This window comes from Rhineura floridana, chromosome 1 (assembly GCF_030035675.1).
Source record: "Rhineura floridana isolate rRhiFlo1 chromosome 1, rRhiFlo1.hap2, whole genome shotgun sequence".
Taxonomy (NCBI): Eukaryota; Metazoa; Chordata; class Lepidosauria; order Squamata; family Rhineuridae; genus Rhineura; species Rhineura floridana.
Window position 1 is genome coordinate 259,438,082 of NC_084480.1, and position 20,118 is coordinate 259,458,199.

The window sequence follows — 20,118 nt, forward strand, 5'->3', positions numbered from 1 at the left end:
GTGAATTCCCCTGTTGATTATTCAGCATCCCTAGTTGTGATTTAAATTTCCCTTTCATTTCTCTAATCTTTTGGAATAGGGCTCTTGTTCTTCCCTTTTTGTTGTCCTCTTCTATTTCTATACAATAACTATTGTGATAGTTCTTTGTCTCTACGTACTAGGTGCTGTATTGTTGCATTTAGGGTTCTGACCATGTTTCTATCTCCTTTTGCTTTCCTTCTCTCTTTAACAATTTTAAGAGTTTCTCAGTCATCTGTTGAGGTCTTTCTCTCTTTTTAATTAGAGGTATTGTCTTTTTGCGTTCTTCCCTGATAATGTCTCTTGCTTTACTCCATAGTTCTTCTGGTTCTCTGTCAACTACGTTTAAAGCCTCAAATCTGTTCCTTATTTGATCTTTATATTCTTCTGGGATGTTATTTTAATTATATTTTGGCATTATGAGTGCTTTGTTGTTCTTCTTTAGCTTTACTCTGATTTTCAATACGATCAGTTCATGATCTGTACTGCAGTCTGCTCCTGGTCTTGTTTTTGCAGAAAGTATGGAACTTCTCCATCTTCTGTTACCAATTATATAATCAATTTGATTCCTATATTGACCGTTTGGTGATGTCCACGTGTACAGTCATCTTTTTGGTTGCTCAAAAAATGTGTTCGCAAGAAACAAATTATTGGCTTCACAGAATTCAATGTCTTTCTCATGCTTCATTCCTGTCTCCTAAGCCCCATTTCCCCACAATTCCTAGTTCTTTTCTGTTCCCTACTTTTGCATTCGAGTCCCCCATGATTATCAGCACATCTTGTTTTGGTATGTTATCAACTTCCTTCTGTACTTCTGTGTAAAATCTTTCCAATTCTTCTTCTACATTTGCCATTGGAGCGTAGACTTGGATGATGGTTATGTTAATAGGTTTCCCATTTAATCTCATTGATATCACTCGCTCAGACCTCGCATTGTAGCTCCTAATTGCTTTTGCTACATCACTTCTCACTATTAAAGCAACCCCGTTTCTTCTTAATTTCTCATTTCCTGCATAAAATATTTTGTAGTTGCCTGATTGAAAATGTCCCATTCCCGTCCATTTTAATTCACTCACGCCAAGTATTGTAATGTTGATACGTTCCATTTCTTGCTTGACAATTTCTAACTTTCCCTGGTTCATGCTTCTCACATTCCATGTTCCTATTGGGTGTGTCGTACAACTCCGGACTCTCCTTTTGCATCTGTGCGCATCAGCCTCTGGGCTTTCTTTTGGCTTTGACCCAGCTGCATCATTAGTCACAGCGCTACTTGTCCTTGTCCTTTGTTCTTCCCCAGTAGCTTGGTGAGTGCCTTCTTATCTGGGGGTCTCATCTTCCAGCACTATCTTGTGTTGCATTTTGGATACTCTGTTCATAGGTTTTTCATGGTAAGAGGTATTCAGAGGTGGTTTACCATTGCCTTCCTCTGAGTCTGGATGCATCTTAGTCTGGTGTCTCAGCTTTGACCATTCTGCCTTGGTCTAGACTCCTGACGGCATTGGTCTCAGCTTCTTCAACACTCTCAAACCCCCTCACCACATTAAGGTGTGCATCCTAAAGGGGGCACTGTATATTACCTCCAGTATAAAAGGCTTATACCTCTAAATACCAGTTGCTGGTGAACACACACAGGAAAACACTATTGCATTCATGTCCTTCTTGTAGACTTCCCATAGGCATCTGGTTGGCCACTGTGGGAACATAATGCTGGGCTAGTCTTTGGTCTAATCCAGTAGGGCTATTCTTATGTTTCAATGTTGAGAGGATAAACTGGGGTGACAGACGTGGTGGGGTTGTTTGTCTATCACTGTGCATTGATTAGTTCTTTCCACACATCACTGTGTATTTATTGGTTCCTCCCATACATGTGGGATCTCATTAGTGAACATGTTTATGATTGCTGTATGGTGTCAGTGTTGGCAGAAACATAGTGGGAGTGACTGTGTTGCTACAGTTGTATTGTTTTGCCCTCAAAGAAAGAGTGCATGAAATTGAAACAATATTATTTATATATTTATTTATTATTACATTTATACACCACCTTTCCTCCAAGAAGAGGTCCACCTCCCTCTCCATTTTATCCTCACTACAGCCCTGTGAGGTTGGTTAGGCTGAGAGACTATGACTAGCCCAATGTCACCCATCAAGCTTCATAGCTGAGTTGGGATTTGAACTCTGGTCTCCCAGGTCCCAGTCCGATATTCTAACCACTGCACCACACTGGCTCTCACACTGTTATGAGCTTTGAGAGGCAAGAGCTGGAACAGGTGGTAGCTCGCCTTGGGGCAGACGGGTAGCTCAATCCCAAGTTCCAACTACAAGCTTTTTAACTGGCACAACATTGGCATACAATGGCATTGCCTTGATGTAGCAGCCCATGATATAGATAACTATTAGACTGGTATTTGAATAGCTTGTCTGTAGTGTTACCAAGTCTTCAAGAGAGAGAAATGTTGTGTAGCACAAAAAGAAACATGGGCAGCAGGTGGCAATTTCTAAATATGTTGTATTCACTGCCAGGTTCTGAGACTGAACATTTTAATTATCTCTTAAAGAGACATACATCTTCCCCTATTGCAGACACAGTATTTTGGTATTCAAATCACAACTGAAAAGATGAAGAAAAACAGGTGCACCTATAGAAATAATGGAGAATCAAAGCAGAGCACCAGTACTGCAAATAAATCTGTATGAACGGTTATAAATAATAGTGTAATAAATCAATTCAGACAGAATTACTGGTATGTAGAACTTCTAGAAGAACCCATACATGCAAGAGTCAGGATTCAGAATGTATTTTAAGGCTGATTCTTTTAAGTGAGACATGAAAGAGTGGTTAACCCACACACACACTGTAGAGGAGAGCTTGGGGGAAGATTGTAGTCATGGGATGCATGCAAGCCCACCACAATTCTACTCACTTCCAGGAATCTTTAAGTTGTAAAGGGGGCAGACCTCCTAATATCCTGGAAGGGCAACACTGAGGTTGCAGGATGCATGTCATGAGATATGTATTGCTTAACACCTGCCCCCATTAAGCTGTAAGCTGCAAACTACGTGTACAGTTGTTATGTTGTTGCTTTGTGCACAAAAGTGCTTCAGGAAAACTTACAATATAAAAACAAACATTAAAACCAAGTATAAGGGCAACAAATAAAGTAAGAACTTAAAAGCTCTTCACATATACATATATATATATGAGAGAGAGATCCAACTCAATTCACCCCACTAAAAAGGTTGGCAGAAGAAGAGGCCTCAAGCATGCTTACGTACCCCGCCAATTAAGGGCCAAAAAGCCTGAGTGAATAAAAATATGTGTTTGCCTGATGCCTAAAAACAGATAATGATGATGCCCTTGGTGTTCCCATTTGGTGTCCCCACCTTTAAAAGTCTCTTTCTGGACTTCTGTAGCTAGGTGGGCACCATTTTATTGCCTTTCTGGCTAGGATGGGGCCACCTACTACAGTATAAAAGATAATTATATAATCGATATCTACTTTATTTGGATTTTTTTGGCAATGTTGAAATAGGGTTTTTGTGTGTGTCCATATGCATCATTTTATAGTTTTGAAGCAGTACAGTATTAATGAGTACTGCTCCTCTTTTTCCTTCTTTGCAGTGCATAAATATATTGTCTCTGTACACACTGGAGATCTCTGGGGAGCAGAAACCTTTGCAAACCTTTATGTAATACTTTATGGCAATAGAGGAGACACAGGTATCAGGAAACTGCAACATTCTTTCATCGGAGGAGAAAAATTTCAAAGGAGTAAGGTAAAATATCAAGAAACAACAATACCCAACCCTCATTTAATGAAACTGAGAAAGTACAAAAACTTGTATCATAAAGTAGTAGGAAAAAATATTGTAAACCTCATTGTTTTCATTTAATAACCCAGTTTTCCAGTTTCATTTTATTTTCCCAAACTTTTTTTTTAAAAAAAATGCAACAATATATTCACAGTGTATCAAGCATTATATAAAGGTGTGGCGGTAATATCCTATTGCTACATAATAGCTGCAAGTAAATTTGTTGCTTGGGAAATACTTGCTGTTGAGAGGTGGGGAGAATTCTCAACTTTTTTTCTTTTATTTTTATAAATAGACTGGATGAGCATTCTAGCTTTGGTGTCGCATAGCAGTGGTGGTGCAAAGCCAGCAAGGGACATCTGATTTTGTTTTGTTTTGCTTTTAAATCAGCTAAAATAATCTAAAATAGTAGGGCTGCAAAAAAAGAAAGCAATTAGCTTTACTCTTTCCTGAACTTTTCTTTTTAACTTTCTTGAATTGGAACACATAGGAGCCAATAATATCTTTTTTAAAAAGGAAAAGGTTTGCAAAGAATATAGGTACTAAGAATGGAATTTTCTGAAAATGTCTGCATTGAATTTATCCACACAGATTTTTTTTCTAGTTCCCAACTTGCTCCTTAATTGCAAGAAGAAGCAAGGAACTCCCCTCTCCAGTTCCACTAAAAATATGAACAATTCTTGATATATATAATATTCTATGCTTATTATACGTATATACATTTCATGTTTTCTAAAGTAAACAGCACATAGATGTATGTATTAATATATTTTTATAAAATCATCCTGCAGAAATATACTACAGCATGGGGCTTCACTCTTGTATACAATATGATATGATATATTTATTTTTAAAAACCCAACTAATTATATGCTATATATCATATGCATAAGCATCTCAGACATAAGATGGCCACTCAGTACAAGAGGTGATGGGATGGGAGCAAAGTTTGATTGGGTCAAAACCACCACATTTTGTGCATAAATCTATTTAGAATGGCTTTCTTCATCCCTAGTGGGTACATGGGAAAAGGCTTTGGGTTGCTGTCACTAATGGTATTACATAAAGTTGATAGCAAATAGGAGCCCCAGTCATTCTCTGAACCACATTCTACACATCATTTGCAATAGCAATGGATGTCTGAGTTAGGGGAAGAATTATATGTTCTCAGAGAGAAACTAGGGATTTGAATGTTTAGAAAGCCATGCATCATTGCGACAAATGTAGTTACCAACCTTTTACTGTGCTAAAAACTAGAAGGCCTTGCATTCCTTCATTCCTTCCTTCATTTATTTATATCCTGCCCTTCCTCCCAGCAGGAGCCCAGGGTGACAAACACTTTCTGGGAAGTGTTTTAATCTAACAATATCAGCTACATAGAGCATGAAACTAAACCCATTGTCTAACTCAGAGGGCTCCTACTCCTCTGTCCTGTACCTTTTCTCCCTGTGGTATGTTGATCATCATTTGGATCAAAAACTGCATGACACAAGATCACCTTCTAGAACACATGATCCTCCCTTCAATCTCTAGTGTGCAAGACACTACAAGCTGTGCATCCTGTTTTATCAGCCATGATGCATATTGTCAAGAACAGATGACGTTCACTCAATGTACACGAGCATACATTTACCCCTTTCACTATGTTCTTAACTGAAGATACATTTTAATACAAATCAAAGAAAGATGAACCCACTCAAAGACCATCACACTATCCACACAGCAAGAACAAAGTGCTCTGTTAAAGCAGTGGCTCCAGAAGAAAACTATTTGTTTGGATCTTGATTACTCTGTGACAAGGCTTGTGTTTTCTTTGTTACTAGATGTCCTGGATGATAGGCCTTTATATTTTCAAATTCTTAATTATATTTTTTGCTTATATTACATTGTCTTCTTTCTGTTCTCAGTTGTTGTTCCTTTCCCCCGCTGACTACATTTATACTTTCTGGTCTCTACCTTGTTCTGTGTCCTCTTTTCTCTCTCTCTCTTCTATCATTTCTATCTGATTAAAGCTATTTACCTAGTATTTCATGTCCCTATGTGTTTATTAGAAATGTGATCTTTTAGATTCCAGGAACATGTTTTATATAATTGGATTGCATTTGTTAAACTTGCAGTGTAGCCTCCAGATGCTGTTGGACTACAACATTCACCAGCCCCAGCTAGCGAGGCCAGTGGTCAGGGATGATGGGTGTTGTAGCCCATCAACATCTGGAAAAAACTATGTTGGTTGGTTGCTGTGAGGATGGGTAATGTTTTGAGTATTAGAAACATGACGGAGTTTAACATAATTATGAAATGAAATTCACTGAGTAGTCTGTGTGTTTCAATCTGGAATATTACTTAACATGATTAAAGATTCAATATCCAGGCATAACATGTCGATCTTGTTCTAGATCTAGATTTTTTTTTCTTGAAACTCAGTTATATCCAGACTTGATTAATTAAAACAAGAAATAAAAAATAACTTTTCTTCAGGTTGATTCCTTTTTAGTGGAGGCTGTCTCCTTGAGTCATTTAAAAAAGGTAGTTGTGGGACATGATGGAGAAGGATATGGAGCAGGAATGTACTTGAAGATGATAACAGTTAAGAAGTCAGAGAATTCAGATAAAGAATGGATTTTCCCATGTTGGAACTGGCTGGATACTCACCTGGGATTGTGTGACACTGTTTGTGAGATTGAAACAATAGGTAGGTTATTCTATAAGAAATGCAAAACTGGTGGTAACTGTTTCTGCTGACTTCACTGATCAGATAATTATATACCTCTTGTTTTAATATTTGATAGCTGACAATTGATATTTGTCAGTATTTGGTAGCTGACGTGTTAATGTTATTAGCATTTTACAGAACAGAAACAATGGGATATTGATTATTTTCAGAGTACTTATTCATTTCACCTGGAACATTTTAGGATCTTGCCATCACACAGGGTGAACTGAGCAGATAGTCGAAAGCATATTCAACTTTCTCCTATGGCTGCATATTGAAGAGTAAGATCAGACAAGCTATGTTTTGGAGAAGCTTTTCCACCAGTCAGAAGACAGTTTAAATATCACAGTATTGACATGCAAAAGCATTTTATATTTTACAGTATCAAAGAGTTGACATGCAATGGTATTTGTTAGCTGAAAGTATCTGACAGATAGAAAACAGTAAAATTTAATAACTGACAGCACTGGGTAGATAACATGCAATAGTAATTAGTCTTCGGCAGTTTGCAGCTTGTGAACTTTCAAATTTCAAAATGACAAATTTATTTACACCATTTATTAATTGCCTAAAAGAATTAGATTTTTTTTCTAGATGGCCAAATAAGAAATAAGCATGCATATATATATATATATATATATATATATATATATATATATATATATATATATATATATATATATATATATATATATATATATATATATATATATATATATAAATGCAAATACTTATTTCTTTTATATATTTTATATATTTATATATAAAAACATTCAAAACATTATCTTTTCCATTGTCAAAGTGAGGGCTTACACTCTCATCACACCCAAGGGGAGACCAGTCTGGCCCATGCTTCACCCTCCCTGCCAAAAATAATGTTTAGCTCAAACTGTCAGGTGCCCTGGGACTACTGAGCAGAAGGGCTTTGCTCTTGTATCCTTAACAGCTTAATCAGATGACAGTTTATCCCATAGCTGTGTGTCTGAGCCAAGAAAAGCATCACCTGTTGAATTTCTGCCTCATGCAGCTGTTAAGGTCACAGGAACCCTCCCACCAAAAAATACATTAATGACCATTATGTGTTGCAGAGTTAATGGTGCAAATACAGTGGACAGAAACAGAATTGTTCAGAGTACTTTTAACCCTGCTGTGTTAGGATCTTGAGCAGATTTTGCTTTACTATACCTTCACTTGTCGGTATCAGACAGCATGCTCCTATTTATGGCCTGATTGCAAGTGCATTTCATTGAAGCCATTTGTTATCTCCACCTGTTGTTTCTCACATTAAATAGTATTTGTTGATGATATAGTGGAATTTGTGCAGCATTGGTGGCTTCTATGAGAACAGCTAATTAGGAGTCTGAAGGATGCTGCCTATTCCTTAATAATTAACTTCAGAAAGGACAGTGAAACCCAAAAGACATTAAATAAAAGGATTCTAAAACTGTGATTTAAGATTCAGGGAGGAAACATTATAGTGTTAAATTCTTAAAGAGTAACTGAATTGATGCAGCATTACTGTTGCCATGGTTATAGCAAAGGCTACCAACATGGCACTGGGGTAAAATTCAGCCAATGTTAAGCACTTTTAAGTCCCACTGATTTCAATAGCTGTACACATTATCCAACTGAAATAAATGGAACTTAAAAGTGAGTTATCACATCTTCTGTTTGCTGTTATAACTGTGTCTGATTATATCAACTTATCGTTTGTGGTGTTATTCCTTTTTAAGGCAAAAAATTGACCTCTTCTTCAGAACATCCTCAAATTAACAAAAAGTCCTCAGGTTTATGGATAATGGATATCATGGGGTCTGACATAAGCACTGGAATTGATCCTGTACACCTGAATTTCAACTTCTATGGAGACCAAGATTGCAAAAAGTTGTCACTTCAATTTTCAGGAAAGGCAACACAAATCAAAGTAATTCTTGTATTCCTTTTTTACAAGAAGAAAGCAACATACCTAAGCTAAAGCCATCACCTACAGAATAGAGGATTTAGGAGCTATATCTTATGTGCATGCATGTGCTATTATTATTTTAAAAAGTAAGATAACCCAAGATCGATGAACATGTCATTGAAAAAAATAAACAGTGACACATTTTCAGTGAAACTAGTTTTTCACAACCTGGGACACATTTGCATATAGGCTATATTCACTGGTGTATTGACTGTATGTATGTTCAGCTTTTTCCTTAGTGGAAGCTATTTTTTCCAGGTTTGAAGGGGCCCTGGGCAGGCAGAGGCACTCCAAGTAGTTAATTAATTAACCATATTAATTTCCCATAACACCCCAGAATGACACTTTGTGGGAAATTTTAAATGGCAGCTAGACTCAAGTGTCTGGCACTGCTTGGAGTGCCAGCCAGGCTAGAAATTTGCTTTATAAAAGTGTATCCAGGGCAGGTGTCAGCGATGGGCCTGTTGAGGTGCCAGAGTCCTCACAGTTGCCCAAATATGATGGATGCTGACACTGGCCCTGCTTACCTCAGCTACTTTACTTACAATCCAGCCTGGAAGGATGCGTCTTCCATAAAAGTCTGCTAGAAATGAATACAGTACTCAAATTCTTGCTGGCCTCAGTGCAACTAGATTGTAGAACGTAAAACAGCACAGCAAAGTGCAGTGTTTACAAACCTCTGCATGGTAGATTATAAATCAAAGGATCAATGGCTTTTAATTTTCCCATAATAAGTTAAAATCAAAACATTACTTAGAATGCCACAAAAGAACGTGCAATTTTTAGCTGAAAGCAAAGATAGCCTAAGGGCTTTCTCCCTCCCCACACATTATGCATATACAGCAGGGAATGGCTGAAGCCAACTCTGAGTCTCTTATGCATGTACATGTGTGATACCAGTATTTACTTACAAACACGTTTGTTGCAATTACGTTTTACATTTTTAAGTGGAATGTAAAATCTCTTGGGTGTACACTTTAAAATGTAATGCACAAAGGGACCCGGATTTTCCAGTTTTCTATTGCTTATCTAATTCAGACAAAAATCTCATCCAGTGTTCACAACAGTCCACGTGAATAATATTGTGCTGTATAGAAATATTCACCAGGACTTTCATAATTATTTTAAATGCCATTCATTATTTTAAAATCCTATTTGTACTATGGGGAAAAACCTCACTTATAAAATTGATGTGTTGCTTTACAGAGCAATCCAAACCTCCCTTAGAAGAGGTTGGAGTGGATTAAGTGGAGGTGTCACTCTGCTCAGATCTTCTGGCCAAGCCAATTTCCTGCCAGCCACCTCCGATGGAGTGCCACAAGTGTCACTCCACAGGCACAGCATTCCCCCTTCTACCTGTGAAATGTGTGGGCAGAAGGGAGTGCTGTTATTGGGGTGCCCACCAACAGCAGCCAGAGGAAGGCCCTGAAATAAGTTCTTCCATAGGTGGGGAGGGGCTGTCTGCCCAGGATCCACTAGATACCAAGGTGTACGCACTGCTGTTGCTGTTGCGTGATGCCATCCAGGCCCAATTACCCCCCACACACAAACACACACTTTTTGCTGCAGCTGCCATGAACAGCAGGACTGTGGATGCAGCAGAAGTCCTGCCGTTCTGCAAAGCTCCACTGGCGAGGGGTGGAGAGAGTTTGGATTGTGCCCTTAGTGGCTGAAATGGTTAAGACATCAGTCATAACTGACAGGCAGATTATTATTTTGTACCATTCTAAAAGACAACTTTTGAGTATTTTTTTTCTTTTACGTAGGATGAGCTAACAAACATTGGATCCCTTTACAAAATTCAAATATCTGGTCCACATGCTGAGCTAAAGGAGCCCTGGCATTTAGCCATGCTACATATGAAGCATACAGGCACCAACCAAGAGATGTGGTTAAATTTTGACTGTTGGTTCAAACCCAATGAGGAGAAATGTATTGAACTGCCAGCATTCTGTTCAGACCAGAATCCTTTGCCTGGTAAGATCATTCTACTTTCTTTACAGAAGCTAAACATCTTAGATGCCCCTGTGCAGCTGATGTTGGTGGTCCAACCTTGCAAGAGAATGATTTTGACCTTAGATTGTAATGTGATGGTTGGATGTCCTTCTTTCAGTGCATCTATTCTTTTTTCTCCAAAAATAATCAGCTGTATGGAACTAACAGAACAACCTTATGTATGTTCACCTAGGAGTTGATACCACTGTGAGTATGTACAGGGTTACAAACAAACCAAATGTTGCAATCCTTGTTCTGGATACCATCTCTATTAAATTTATTTATTTACTTATTTTATTTATTTAATTACATTTTTAAACCGCCCTATAGCAACAAGCTCTCAGGGCGGTGAACAAAAGATAAAAACAGGTTAAAACACAAATAAACATGAAAACAATACAGTATAAAAATATATAAACAAAATTAAGACAAAGACAAATTAAATACTGGGGCTTTTGACCAAACATGCTGAGAATTGGCAGGCCAGTCATTGCACATGAAATTGCAGCATGATTTAGAGCGCTCCTTACACCAACAGAAAACCCTTCTGCTCTCACAAAATAGGAGGGGACTATCTGCTGTCTTGTGAGGAAGGTGCAAGATGTGTTCCCCTTCAGCAACAGGAATAAACAGCCAACAACAGGCCATAACTTTATAAATTAGAGCAAGTAAGCAGGATTGGCATTGCAGCAGGGCAAGGATCTGGAAGCTCTTGCTGAGGGAATGTTGAGTCATCCAACAAGCAGTTGGGCATTATCCTTGGAAGTTGACCAATGTTAGATCCAGGCAAGGCACTAACTCATGTGCCTTTGATCCTTCTGGCCAACCAGTGGAGGGTGGTTGTGAGCTGGATGAGACAAGATCCCATTTGAGCTAGGGGCATGGCCAGCAAATACCCCACTAGACCCCTTGTGGGTCTCCCCGTATGCTTGATCCTGCCCATGCAATTTCCGCCTTAAGTTGTGACAGAAGAATATGAATGCCTAACAATTACACAGTAATCAATGAGGGAACCAATTTGATTGAGCCTCAAGTGACAGACATGGTGCTAGAAGAACCCCCAAGCTACGAGCCTGCTCCTTCAGGGGAAGTGCAACCCCATCCAGGACAGGTTGGACATCCACCATCCGGTCAGAAGAACCCCCCACTAGCAGCATCTCAGTCTTGTCTGGATTGAGCCTCAATTTATTAGCCCTCATCCAGTCCATTGTCACAGCCAGGCACCGGTTCAGCACATTGACAGCCTCACCTGAAGAAGATGAAAAGGAGAAATAGAGCTGCGTGTCATCAGCATACTGATGGCAACGCACTCCAGAGCTCCGGATGACCACACCCAAAGGTTTCATGTAGATGTTGAACAGCATGGGGGACAAAACTGACCCCTGCAGAACCCCATACTGGAGAGTTCAGGGTGCCAAGCAATGTTCCCCAAGTGCCACGTTCTGGAGCTGACCCGCCAAGTACGAGCAGAACCACTGCCATGCAGTCCCTCCCGTTCCCGACTAAATAACTATGACTACATATTATTATTATTATTATTATTATTATTATTATTATTATTATTATTATTATTATTATATACTGCTTAATTGCTAAAATAGAGAACTGGCTACATATCTCATCAGTAATCCTTTCCAATATTTATTCCAAAGTGTATCTTTAGTTGATCTGCCTTTACATCAAGCGCAGAACAATGTTTTATATTCCAGCCTATGATTTTACTCAAGATCATGGAGTCTAGAATATCTCCCTTTAATAATATGCTTGAGCAAACGGTCATGGAAACATTTTTTTTTGCTGGCCATGTTTCTTCCTGCCTCCTTTGCATTTAAATAAAGAGTTGTAGCGTGAACTAGTAGAACAGAAGTAGAACAGAAATAATGAAACTGTTAATAAAGGCTAGATTGTTTTGCATATTGTAGGGGAAAAGTGGCATAATGTATTCAACAAGAGCAGGGGGGAACAAAGAAAGAAGCCCCCAAATTAGCAAATGCATTTCAATGAAAAGAAGGTGCAATTTAAAATAACCATCAATCTTTACAAAACTCCTTTAGTAATCTCTCCTGATATTCTGTTCCAAAGTAAAGGCATTGAAAATAAGCTAACTACAATTAACCAGGATATTCTTCCATGGTGCCCATCATTAGCAATATGCATAGACTCAGTCTCTCATGTGTCAGACTCTCTCACATTTTAATTTTGTAGTCTCAGTGCAAAATTAGCCTTTAAAATCCTTATTTCAATCATGATACAATCTTTTATATATATATATAATTCAGGCTTATTAAAGAATGCCTTCATGAAATGTCACAATATCTGAATTCATTCCTTTTTATTATGTATCACTGAAAATGAATAGCACAGGTTTATGAAAAGAACTGTAGGGAAAGTTTCAAAATAAATCAAGTACTCTCCCCACCCCATTATCTATACTTAAATCTGTCAACTGCCATCATTTTTAACTTCCTGCTTCTTCATTTTTTTCTGTGTTTCCCATAAACAATTTTACTGAATGATCTTAAACATATTACTTAGAAGTAAATACCATCAAGTTTAGTAGAACTAACTTCTACTAGGGCTGCAGGCCTTGTTTTGCACTGTCTGTCACATGTACAACTATCGTCAGTGTTCCCTCAGTGCAATGAGCTCCTGGCTGTCTGGGAACAAGTTTGTTCCCTAAAGGCAAGGGAGGCTGACCTGGAAAAGCTGAATCAGGCAGAGAGGTTGGTGGATGAGGCCAGTAGGGACATTACAGGATGATAGCTCTCTTGCTATCATGGAGAATGAGAGCCTTGGTGAAGGAGAGTGTCATTGTGATGAAGAGGGAAATGATCCCTTGAAAGGGAACCATTCCTTGAAGGATGAACAGATACCTTCTTGTGCCAAGGATGCTCCTCTAGGGGGTGGGGGTGAAGGGACCCTAGTAGTAGATGATTTGATCATCAGGAAACATAGCAGGGTATGTGGTGGGTGTGCAGACCTCAGGGTGATTTACCTGCCTGACACAAAGGCTGTGGATGTTGCCCATTGGCTAGATAGCCTAGTAGATAGTGCTGGGGAGAATTCAGTGGTCGTGGTACAGGTTGACATGGGGAAATGTAGTTATGAGACTCTGGAAGCAAAATTTAGGTTGCTAGGTAGCATGCTGACAGGCAGGATCTATTATTATTATTATTATTATTATTATTATATAAATATAAATATTAATATTATTATTATTAATCCCACCTTTTCCCCAAAATTGGGTCTCAAGGTGGCTTACAAAAATTAAAACAAATACAGATAAAAACACAGATAAAATATACTAAAAGTAATCAGATTCTAATTATAACTACAGGTATCTATAGAATTAAAACTATTTAAAACCTATCCATTAAAAAAGCCAAATCTAAAGATTAATACTGTAATACAGTACAGTATTAAAAGCCCAACCCAGTTCCCCAAAGCCTGTTGGAATAGAAAGGTTTTCACCCACTGACTGAAGGACAGCAAGGAGGGACTCAGTTTCAGCTCCCTAAGAAAACAGTTCCAGAGCCTTGAGACAAAGAAGGCCCTCCAAGGTAGCTTTGATGAAAATGTATATGGGGCAGGCCTAGAACTAGGCACTGTGTGTGCAGGGACACAGGATAGCAATTCAGAGAGACCAAAGTACCAGACGTCAAAACAAAAGTGCCAAAAAACACTTAAAGAGAGACACCGTGTACAATGCTAGAAGCCTCCAAGCCAAGATGGGAGAACTGAAGTACTTGGTCTTAGAGGACAGCATTGATATAATGAGCATAACAAAAACCTGGTAGAATGGAGAAAACCAGTGGGACATGGTTATCCCTGGATATAAACTGTACTAAAAGGACAGAAAAGGATGTATTGGAGGTAGTATCACTCTATATGTGAAAGAGGCCATTGAATCCAGGAAGCTAGAAACCCCAAAGAAGCCGACTCATCCAAAGAATCATTGTGGGTGGTGAATGATACCAAGCCCCAAGAGTAATTTAGTACTGGGGACTTTCTATCACCCGCCCCCCCATCACAATGCTCAGAGAGATCTTGAGATGAAACATGAAATTGAGGAAACATGCAAATTAGGAAATGTTGTAGTAACTACCCTGACACAGACTGGCTACATATGTGTTCCAGTCACAACAAAGTGGAAAAAATTCTAGATACTCTAAATGATTGTGCCCTAGAACAGTTGGTCATGAAAGCAACCAGAGGGGCAGTGCCCCTGGACTTAATCTTAAATTGTGCCCAGGACCTGGTGCAAGATGTACCAGTTGTCAAACTGATTGGGAGCAGTGACCATAGTGCTGTTAAATTAAACATACATGCAAATGGCTAATTGCCAAGAAAATCCAACATGGTCACATTTGACTACAAAAGAAGAAACTTCACAAAAATGAGAGGATTGGGGGGAAAGGAAGTTGAAAGGCAGAGTCAAGAGGGTCAGATTGCTCCAGAATGCTTGGGGGTTGTTTGAAAACACAATATTAGATGCTCAACTGGAGCATATACCACAGATTAGGAAAGGTATCAACAGGGCCAAGAGGATGCCAGTATGGTTAACAATCAGAGTCAAAGATGTTCTACTTGAAGCAAGAAGACTTCCTTCAAAAAATGGAAGTCTTGTCTGAATGAGGAGGATCAAAAGGAACACAAACTTTGGCAAAAAGAAATGCAAGCAGACAGTAAGGAATGCTAAAAAAGAATTTGAGGAGCACATTGCTAAAAACATGAAAACCAATAATAAAAAATGATTTAAATATATTCAAAGCAGGAGATCATCTTGGGAAGCAGTTGTGTTACAGAAATTTGTATATGCAGAGATTGTCAGCGGTCTGAGCTGCATGTGTGCCAGTGTGTGTATTCACCTAAGTAGCAGGCTTATACCCTGCATTTAGATCACTGAGACGTAAGACTTAGTAAAATAAGAAAAACTGCTTTATTTATAGAAATACATAGTAGATAGGAAAGGCATATCTAGTTCTAACTAACTAAGTTGAAGGATCAATGCCTGAACGTCTGCATTGCCCTCATGGCTCAGGAGAGAGAGCAAAGACAAAGATGTCTCCCCTCTCCTTGGAGAGTTGAAGAAGACAAAGGGAGGAAGGGCAGATAAGGTTCCCTGAGCATAACAGTTTACAACAGAAGGAAGTTAGGTAAAGAAGAGCACAGGTAAAGGTAGGCAAGCCTAGCCAGCTGGAGGACCCTAACTCTATCTTCCTTCTGGAATACAAACAAAAAAACCTAAAAAGGAGTTGCTCTTGCCCCACTTCCGACAAGTTGGACCCTTGGGTGACAAGGGAGTTAAAAGGCCTAGATGGCATCAAAGAATGCAAATGTGAAATTGCTGATCTTCTAACAAAAATATGTAATTTGTTCTTCAGATGTGCTTCTGTAGCTGAGGACTGGAAGGCGGCCAATGTGACACCAATCTTTAAAAAGGGATCCAGGGGAGGAGGTTTCCCAGAAATTACAGACCAGTTGCCAGTTAGCTTAACATTTATCATGGGAAACCTTGTGGAAAGTATTGATAAAGATAAAATAACCAAGCATATAGAAGAACAAGCCTTGCTGAAGCAGAACTAGCAGAACTTCTATTAGAGTTCTATGAGAGTGTCAACATGCATATAGACAGAGGTGACCCAGCTGACAGTATTCTATGAAAGTCGTAGTGGACCTTCAACAGGGAACCTCACCAAAGACTCATGAGAAAGCATAGCAGTCATGGAATGAGAGTATAGTTCCTTTTGTGGATCAGGAACTGGCTAGGAAACAGAAAGCAGAGAGTAGGAATAAAGTGACAGTTATTAATATCACATATATACTCATGGGGTGTGAATTGGCAGTGACTGGCCGGAAATGAGACCTTGAAGTCATAGTGGATAGTTCAATGAAGACGTTGACCTAGTGTGCAGCAGCTGTGAAAAAAAGCAAATTCGATGCTAGGGATCATTTGGAAAGGTACTGAAAATAAAACTGCTGATATCATAATGCAGTTATACATATCTATGGTGCGGCTGCATTTGGAATACTGTGTACAGTTCTGGTCACTTCACCTCAAAAGGGATATTGTAGAGTTGGGAAATTTTCAATAAAGGGCAACCAGAATAATCAAGGGGATAGAGTGACTCCCCTATGAGGAAAGGTTGCAGCATTTGGGGCTTTTTAGTTTAGAGCAGTGGTTCCCAAGTTTTTTATCCCACAGACCAGTTGAAAATAATTGATAGGGTTGGTACAATAAAATACAATATATGAAATTAAAGAAGCAATAAAAATCAAGTTAAAATAAAATTAATATTTAATGTGGACATGCTACGGATCACCTGAATGAAGACTGTGGACCACTAGTGGTCCAAGGCCCACTATTTGGGAACCTCTAGTTTAGAGAAAAGGTGAGTTAGAAGTGATATGATAGATGGGTATAAAATTATGCATGACATGGAAAAAGTGGACAGAGAAAGTTTTTTCTCCCTCTCTCACAACAATAGAACTCATGCACATCCAATGAAGTTGAACATTGGGAGGTTCAGAACAGACAAAAAGAAGTACTTCTTCACACAGCACATAGGTTATGGAATTCACTCCCATGAGAGGCAGTGATGGACACAAACTTGGATGGCTTTAAAAGAGGATAGATAACTTAATGGAGGATAAGCCTATCGATGACTACTAGCCCTTATGGCTATGCTCTGCCTCCATAGTTGGAGGTGGTATTCTTCCAAATACCACTTAGTGGAAACTGCAGGAGTTTCCACAAGCAGTGCTCTTGTGCTCAGGTCCTGCTTGTGAGCCTCCCATGGGTATCTGATTAGCCACTGTGAGAATAGGATGCTGGACTAGATGGGCCACTGGCCTGATCCAGCAGACTCTTCATATGTTCTTATGTTAATCCTTGCACACTTTCGACACTGAAATCAGTGGGACTTTCTTAAAGAGAGGGGAAGGAGGGAGAGGAAAGCCAGCAAGTTATGTAACTTGAAATTAAGTTTCCGTTTATTCTGTACTGATACAAAAATTGAGCCTTCTGGTTTCCTGCAGTGTGTCAAAAATGAATGTGACAGGAGAAGTGGGGGATAGAATGTTAACATAAATCCCTTCCTAGGATTCTTAAAATTGAGCAAGTGTTGGTGACAAATCTGAAGTCCTCTGCCAATACATTTTTCACTTCCACATACCCAATAGCAAATAAATAAGTTGATGAAGGCACAAAGAAATTTGGCACTGGATTTATAGCATGGCTTTTAATATTTTGTGCATGTTAATCTTTCAAAAATGTGTGTTGCAGCAGGCGTGCATGGAATCAGAAGTATTGAGCATCATATTATCTGCTTTCCCCTGATAAATGGCAGGCAGCAGACCTTTTGCTTTTACAACAGGAAATCATACATTTTTAGTTGCCAAGGGTGCAGACTAATGGGAACTTCATTGTATACAGTTCCTGTTGAAAAGAGCAGGAATCACACTAAAGTACAGCTGTATAAAAACTTGATGTAACAATAATCTGACTTAGAGGATGGTGCTGCTAGAAGCAGCCTTCTCTGTGATGAACTATTGAGGTTTCACCACCAACTTACCTGTTCATCCAGGACTTTCAAGAAGACTGATATTGTTCAAGGCCTTTGACATTTACAATGTTTGCTTCTATGAGTTGACTAGTGTGAGTTTTAAGTGATGCTTGTTTTTAATGGTGTGCTAGTTTTACGTTGTATTCAGCTGTGCCATTGCAGATATTGTAAACTGCCCTGGGATCCAAAGGGATGAAGGGTGGTTTGGAAAATGCAATAAATCTAGTCATTCTGTTTAGCATTGCTGTCTTTGCCAATTAACCAATCTGGAAACATTTTGAAAGATTAAAAATTGCCCCTGATTTATTGAGCTGAAGTGTTTAAAATGGCTTTTATTGTTTGTTTATTGATGTATTTCTTTAAAAAAGCCTTATAACACTGAAAGCAGCCAACTAAAATGACATGTCAAGCTCAATTACAGCCTCAGTTACAATAATAGCAGTCAAAAGAAGCACCATGATTTTTTTCATATCATTGTTTAATCGGAGGTGATAAGTGGCATTTTAAATGAGGCATTTCATCCTGTATGACAGTTATTGGAGGTGGGGTGGGGAATACCTCTCAAAGAGAATGCCTTACCTGGTACCCTCCACATATTTTGGACTACAACCCTCATTAGCCCCAGCCAGCATGTACAATCCAAAACATCTGGGGACACCAGGTTAGCAAAGGCTCCTTTAGAAGTATGTCCCACCCTCCCTTTCAAAACTTACTTCATTAATCAACTAGACTTCATTTCATTGAACAACTGAGACTTATTTTATCATAGGATTACAATACTCAGGGTTCTCTGGGAAGAGAGACTGACTATTAAACTGCTCTGGCAATTGTGAGAATAGGGGTCTTCTAACAACTCTCAGCTCCCTTCACTTCCCAAGATTCTTTGGGGGCAGCCATGACTGTTTAAAGTGGAATAAATGTAGGGTGTGAATGTGCCCTGTATCTCATAGGTAAGAGCACAGTTTCCAGTCTGCACATATCTGTGGCAGGATAGCCTTGCTGTTGGGCGATACACCAGCCTGGCCATTTTTTAAAAATGATGCTCATTAAAAAAAACTCTACAGCTGAAGCCAGGTAGAGTGTAAGAAAAGGGGAGAATGTCCTTTGCTGGATGAATGCTCATCTTTGCTGGATGAGTGCTTTATACAGGAACTCTCTGCCAGCTACATATATTTTCAAGCAGTTCATTATAGGCAGCCACCTTACCGCATTGTCCGTAGTTACTTCAGAGTGAAGGGAAGGCTGCTGGCGCCTAACATAGTCCCCTTAAAAATGACCTTGTGCGTGTTGCAGCAAAATGTTTCAGTAGAAATGTGGCTCTTGCTGTGTTCTCCTTCGGCTGTCAACATAAGATTTAAAGAAGCCATGACTGAAATGTAGTCTACGAGATTGGCTTTTTGGTTTCTTCCACTCTCAGAGGACAGGGTTTTCCCACATTTTGCAGCAAAAGGTTTTGAAAATTAAAATTCTCAGAATGCTGAATCAGTATGCTGTGTTACACATTCCATCTGAATAGTTAGGGCCCCCAGAAACTCCTTTCCTTTCTCAACTCACACCATCAGACTTCAAAACAGGAAGGCCTGTTTGGATCAGACTTGCTAGGCAAAGCATGAGCTCCTCCTTGAATTTTCTGGTATAAAATATAGATGTTTTTCACCCACCTGCGATTGCTGTGAAGACAGATGAGTTGCAAGGAATGACTCTACCACTTCTTCTCCCTAAGAGTATGTAACTATGGGAATAGCCTAGGTCCACAAGAGAGCATTTCAGATAGCCTTCACAAAAAGATTTAAGCCTCATGCTGTTAAAACCTCATTTTTTACTCACTTTTATGGAGCACTTTAGGGTTGCTCAGTATTTGACCTGCTTGTACTGTTGAATGTTTTATGTTGAATATGGATTATTATATTTTATGGTTGTAGGTATGGTTGTAGGTATGGTTGTAGGTATTGTTTTATTGTTGTATTTCCAACTTAGATTATGGCGTTCCCGCTTTGAGGGGGCGTGTTTGCTGCCACCCATATTGAGAAGAAGGCTCGGGAGGGTTCTCGAAG

The 20,118-nt window shown here is 39.0% G+C and overlaps 1 protein-coding gene across 1 annotated transcript in view; it reads left to right on the forward strand.

Moving 5' to 3' along the window:
- The window catches only part of RP1 (RP1 axonemal microtubule associated), a 296,219-nt gene that overhangs the window by 183,570 nt on the left and 92,531 nt on the right, over positions 1-20,118 (forward strand). The window contains exons 32-35 of the mRNA XM_061598841.1: positions 3,638-3,792; positions 6,307-6,520; positions 8,275-8,465; positions 10,271-10,481. Of these exons, the coding sequence (XP_061454825.1) occupies positions 3,638-3,792; positions 6,307-6,520; positions 8,275-8,465; positions 10,271-10,481 (771 nt within the window). The remainder of the gene's footprint in view (positions 1-3,637; positions 3,793-6,306; positions 6,521-8,274; positions 8,466-10,270; positions 10,482-20,118) is intronic.